The following is a 6,000-nucleotide window of genomic DNA, read 5'->3' as shown; positions in this document are numbered from 1 at the left end:
TGTCCCGACAAACTGCAATGAAATGGGGGGCTAAAACCAACGGAGCTTCGTTCTCTCACAGTTCGGGCGCTGGAAGCCTGAAGCCAGCTATCAGCAGGGCCACGCTCCCTCTGAAGGCTGCGGGGGGGACCCCTCCTGTCTTGTCCGGCTCCTGGGGGCTCCAGGCTCCATCCTCCCAGGCCACCCCAGCCAGGATGGGCTCATCTGCAGATCCTTACCTTCACTGCCCCTGAAGAGACCCCTGCTTTTCCACGCCGTGTCACACCCACGAGCTCTAGGGCGCGCTACTGAGCACCCGGCTCCCCCCGTATCTGGCACCTGAGTGTGTTCTCAGTCATTCTGTCAGTCATTCAACAAACGCTGACTCAGAGCGAGTCATGGGGGAAAGAGGTCTCCACTCTGGAGGACAGGGCTACCTGCGAAGATACCAAGACTAGACAAAAAGCCACGGTCCAAAGGGAGGGGGAGTGTCCTCGAGGCTCCAGCAGCTGGGGCATCTGGAGGAGCTCCCGGGAGGAAGGTGACAAGGCTGTGCGCCCTTAGCGAAGGGAGCAGGGGAGTCCCCGTGAAGGCTCAACCAGGGGTCCTGGAGAAGGCCTCCGAGGTCTGTGGCACCCCAGGTTAGAGAGCCGGATCAGACACCTAGGAAAGGCCTTTCTGGCTGTACTGGACGTTGAAACCTCACCTCTTCCTTGCAGAGGTTTTTCAGGAACGCAGTGAGGTCGGCCCCCTCAGGAGTGGCACCTGGGGGTGGCAGGTGGAGTCCGGGCAGCAGCCCAGGCAGCTGGAGGGCACAGACCAAGCCCAAGATGAAGGCTGAAAAGCTGCACAGCTCTGACCGGCTCCCCCCGACATCCCCCCGACATCCCCCCACATCCCCCCCACATCCACCCCCACATCCACCCCCACATCCAGCTCGAGGCAATGACAGATCAAGAGCCTCACCAGCGGCTGGCTTTGTACTTCTTAATCTGGGCTCTGGAGCCAGGGGCCCCTCCAGGTCCCTGCCTGGACACCTCATTAGCTGCCCATTAATGTGCATGACTTAGAAATTGGCCACTGGGCTGTGAAATTCCACTCAGTGAGAAAAACCTCTTAGTTCTGAGAGGCTTTGATATGCACTCCCTGCCGGCCTCCCAGGGCCGTGTGACCTTTCCAGGCTGCCTGGACGCACCCTGGGTGCCCCATCCGTGTGGGTGGGTGGCTCGGGTAGCGTGCACACCGGGCCTCGGTGGACCAGGTAGGGGGCGGTCAGCCCAGTGCCTGCAGGGACGCGGGACCGTCCCCCTTCCGTGTCATCCCAACAGGGGAGCACCTGTCATCAACGGTTCTTCTCCGGGGTCCAGCTCCTTTCCTTCTCCACAGAGTGTGGGTCTGACAGGTTCAGAACTACAGGGAGAAAGATCTTGATTCCCCGGACCTCTGTGCTCACCCACCCGTTAGAAAGTTCTGGAACATGGATGAGGGCAGGTCCCAGGAGCCAGTCCTCGGCTCCCCGTGTGCACTGGCTCTGTGGTCTGGGCCTGGGCCTCGCTGGGAGCACCTGGGAAATAGGATCACAACGGTTTCCACCCTACAGGGCTGTTGGCAGGAGCGAGAACGTGCTCTTGGCACAGAAGTGCGCAGCAGGTGTCATTCGCAATAGCGCGTGCCAGACTCTGTTCCTGGTATTCGTGTCCTTCCCTCCGTCTGATTCTGAGCTTCCAGAACAGCCTTCTGAACACCGGCTGCCCAAGAATCGTGGAGGAACGCTTCTGGAGGGACGAGAGCCAGACTCACCGCCCAGAGCTTCAGGGGCAGCGCAGGCCTCCGGATCTCCACAAAGCTCCCTGAGAGCCGCTGAGAGGCTGTGGAGGAGGCGCACGGGTCTGGGCAGGCAAGGACCCTGCCTCACCTCGGGCTAGCACACAGGAGAGGATCCACCTCTTTCCTCCTACGTTATGCCTCTATTAACGCGACACCTTCGTGCAGGCACATCACAGCACAGGCTGCCAGCTCCCGGGCACACCCCTACGCACCCCCAGGGCTCCAGGATGGCTGTGAAGCTGCCCCGTCCTCAGAGGCCCACTGGGATCTTCACACGGCCGCTAGTGAACTTCACCCTGCTACATCACCCCCCCCCCGTGGTTTCCCGTCACGGAGCCACGGTAACCACAGGTCCCTAAAAATCCTGCTACACTAACAACTCTCCAATTCTCGTCCTGTCCCAACTCTGCAACCCTACAGACCCTACGCCCAAGCCTAAGCCATACACGTGTGCACCCCGGCTGGCACAGCCACCCCGCCTAAGCAGGAGAGCCAGTCCCGAAGGCAAGGGACACACGTGGACACCGACCTGGAGGGCCAGGTGAGGGAGCCTCCCAGCAGGCAGGGACAGGGGAGGTCTACCAGGGAGGAGATGCCCAAGTCTGCAGACAAACAGGCACACCCACGGCTTTCAGCCGGCATGGACTCTGCAGTCTAGCACATCGTTCCACAATCACATGGCATACTGTGTTAGAGGAACTCCACAGCAGAGCTGGAGAGACAACCTAAGTCACAAAAAATGTCTCTTAATTCCGTCACTCGCCACCATACTCTGGGTTTCAGGCTTTTCTGGAATAATCTAAAGACGTGCTGTCCCCGAGGCAAGGCCTGGGCATTCCAGCCGGTCCCAGCTCCCACAGCCTGCGGTCCTGTGCCCAGCCCATCTCCTCACTCCCAGGACCTGCTGGGCCTGTGCAGGAGCACAGGCTGGGACCCCGACTTCCACAGTGCTGAGGAGCAGGTGGTGAGCTGCCCACACCTGTGGGGGACAGGCAATGGGACCAGAAGGCCCCACAACAGACGGTGCCTGAGCCCTGGGCTCTGACACACCCAAGCTACCCTCCGATGCGCGGCCCACCTGACGACCACAGGGCTACCCTATGCCAAGTGCTAACGTCCTCCGAGCTGCTTGGGGCACAGAGAGCTCTGTGGGGACCTAAGGGATGCCTGCAAAGTCACGAACATGACCTCTGAGGATGGCCCATCGCAGGGAGAGGTGGGCCTTAACAACTTCTCCCTCATCCCGTGGCCTGGGCCTTCTTCCCAGGACCTCAGCAGCACTCTGATCCCTCGGGTCTCTGCCCCTAGGGTCAGTCTGTCCTCACCTGAGACACGAAGGCTGAGGTCAGCCGCTCGGCATACGGAAACACACTGGACGGGCAGGGGTTCAGTATTAATGGGCTCCCTTGGATGAGGCCATGGTTTCCTATGAATGGCATCTGAGAGATAAAATGGCCTTCATCAAAATTAGACACTTTCACGCTTCAAAGGAGACAACCAGGAAAGTGAAAAGACAACCAACAGAATGAGAAGAAACATTTGCGATTCACATACCTGATAAGGAACCTGCACCTAGAATACAAAAACAAGTCTTACGCTGTGATAAGGAAAACCCAACTACAAACTAACTCCAGACAGACACGTCTCCGGAGAAGACAAACAGAGAGCCCACAAACAGGAAAAGATGTTCAACATCATTCGTCTTTAGGAAAACGCAAATCCCAACCACAACGAAGACAGCACTTGACACCCACGTTGTGCTAGAAGGATGCGGCGGTCAGGGGCCTGGGTGAGGGCGCGGAGAGGCTGGGACCCCTGGAGCCCGCTCCTGGGAACTCAAAATGGCACCCTCGCTTTGGACAAGAAAAGCTTAGCAGTTCCTCAGAAAGGTAAACGTGGTGCTCTAAGATCTTACTCCCGGGTATTTACGCCCAACAGAGATGAAAACTAATGTCCACGCAAACACTTGTACTCAAACACTCTTCGCATCGGTTCTCCTAGGAGCCAAAAAGTAAGAGTCCCAGCGTCCACCGACGGAGGAACGGATATACAAGGCGAGCCCATCCGCACGCCACGCCGGTGCCCGGGCCGTGCTGGCCAAGCCACCACACGAGCGCGTCTTACAAACGTGCTACGCGGAAAAAACGGGCCACGCATCACGTGATTCCACGCGTGTGAAATGTTTGGGCCAGATATATCCGGGTACAGGAGGGGCTGCCGTGGGCTGGAAGGGAACGGACACAGCTAGACTTCCTGATGGGACAGTCTGTTTTGGGGTGAAGAAGTAGTTCTGGAATCTCAAGGGTGATAATTACACAACCTTGTGAACATACTAAAAACCACCGAATGGGACACATCGGAGAATTTTATGGGACGTGAATTAGAGCTCAAACCACACTCTCCACGCCACCTCCTCTTGCCGCCCAGCAGGCTGACGGGGACCCTGTTCCAGGCGGTCATCAGGGAGAACCGGGGCGGGTGGAAGAAGAGCCTGTTACACCTTCTTTTCAGCTTCATACACGTAATGCATATTTATTGAAAATTTTCTTCACCGACAATGGTGAAATCAAGACCCCGAATTACAAAACATGATGGCAGTTGAGACTTATAAAAATAAAGCAAAGGTCTATGTTTCACAGATCTGTGCAAATTTCCTTCAAATCTCAGTCTGTCCTTTCATCAAAAAGGAGATCACGGAATCTGTGTTATTTCTCATGATGTCATAGTAAAAAAACCGCATTCCACTGACAAAAAAATAGCTTTGCTTCCAAATAGCTCAAGTCTTTAAAGTGACTTTTCCCAACAATAAATATAGAAAATAGCCTTTGATGAGCACAGTTCAGCTTGGTCAGAGCTTCCGCTGGCGTAAGGCGGCGCACCCCTGCGGGTCGGGAGCCTCCAGCCAGCGTGCCCGAGGCCCTCTGGGTGGTCTCCCCAGAGGCTGACCCGCCAGCCCCTCCCGCAGGCCCCCGGGAGGCCCGCTGAGGACAGACTGTACGCGACCGCAGCTGGAGACGTGACCCCTTCCCGGCGGGCTGCCCCTCACGGCCGTCCTCGAAGGCTCTCTTTGGCTCTCAGGGCCGGCGGGTCTGGGGTCACACGGAGGGGGTCTTCGGCGGGTGGGCCGGCTGCACGAGCTGGGGGCGCTTCACCCTGGGCTTCCTGCGCTTCGGCCGGCTCCTGGCCTTGTTGATTTGTACCACGAAGAAGGCCAGGACCACCATGGCTCCCAGGAAGGCAAACACGGGGATGGTCTGGCCCACCTCCTGGTTGTAGCGACCGGGCATGATCCCTGCAAGAGCACAGCGGCAACGGTCAGGGGCACCCGAGCGTCCGGCCACCGCCTCTCTGCCGAGGAGGCGGACGCGTCAGAAACGAAACGAAATGCAGCAGCGAGGCTCACGGGGCAAACGAATTTTGAAACCTTAGGTGAAGGGACGCAGAGAACACATGAGAGATTCTCAGATTAGCAGCCTTGGGAGTGGAGGGCTGGAGTGGGCAGAGGTGTCCTGAGGTGAGGTTTTTGCTCCTTCCTCTCCCTATGCCCACCTTAGACGGAGCCCAGGACTGGCCCCCCTTCTGTCACACACAACCTACACAAAGGGGTGCGAAGAGCTGCTTCCGGTTTACCTAAGTGCAGGGAAGATGGAGGAGTCTGGACGCTGGGCAGGAGACCAGCGGCTGGTGTCGGACTAGCTGAGTGGGAGGACGAGGAGGGAGGCTGGGCAGGGCGGAAGGATGGCTGGCCACACCCCGACCCTCCTGGGAAAGCCGACCACAGACGGGACATGCGGTCAGAAGTCAAGAGTGGCACCTGGAGGACGCCTGGTTCCAGAACGAACCACCATCGGTACACCGCCTGACTGCAGGCGAGGCCCTCAGGAGGTGGGCGTCACCACACAAGGCCCCCGGGGTCAGAGCACATGGGCCATGGCGCCAGTTCCTGGAACCAGGAATCCCACGGGGAGCTGTAACCTCTCAAAAGAGCACAGAGCTCTCCAGAAAAAAAAACTGCTGCCCACGCTTTGCCAGGATGACTGGATCCTGGTGGCTCCCGGTAAAAGATGACCTGTCCCAAACGGTCTAGTCAGGCCAAAAGCCACTGCCCGTGGAGGGGACATTCTGTCACTTGGGATGAGGGGGCACAATCAGATCAGCTGAGGGGCAGAAACACGCTTTCAGGAGAGCATCCAG

General features: G+C 58.2%; 1 protein-coding gene across 1 annotated transcript in view; it reads right to left on the bottom strand.

Annotated features, from left to right (window-relative positions):
- Positions 1–4,310: 4,310 nt before the first annotated feature.
- MBTPS1 (membrane bound transcription factor peptidase, site 1) overlaps positions 4,311–6,000 on the bottom strand; it is a 51,104-nt gene continuing 49,414 nt past the window's right edge. The window contains exon 23 of the mRNA XM_032853857.1: positions 4,311–5,098. Within this exon, the coding sequence (XP_032709748.1) occupies positions 4,902–5,098 (197 nt within the window). The 3' untranslated portion in view covers positions 4,311–4,901. The remainder of the gene's footprint in view (positions 5,099–6,000) is intronic.

This window comes from Lontra canadensis, unplaced genomic scaffold (genome assembly GCF_010015895.1).
Source record: "Lontra canadensis isolate GAN:19392208 unplaced genomic scaffold, GSC_riverotter_1.0 scaffold8, whole genome shotgun sequence".
Lineage (NCBI taxonomy): Eukaryota > Metazoa > Chordata > Mammalia > Carnivora > Mustelidae > Lontra > Lontra canadensis.
This window is presented reverse-complemented; position numbering and strand designations above follow the sequence as displayed.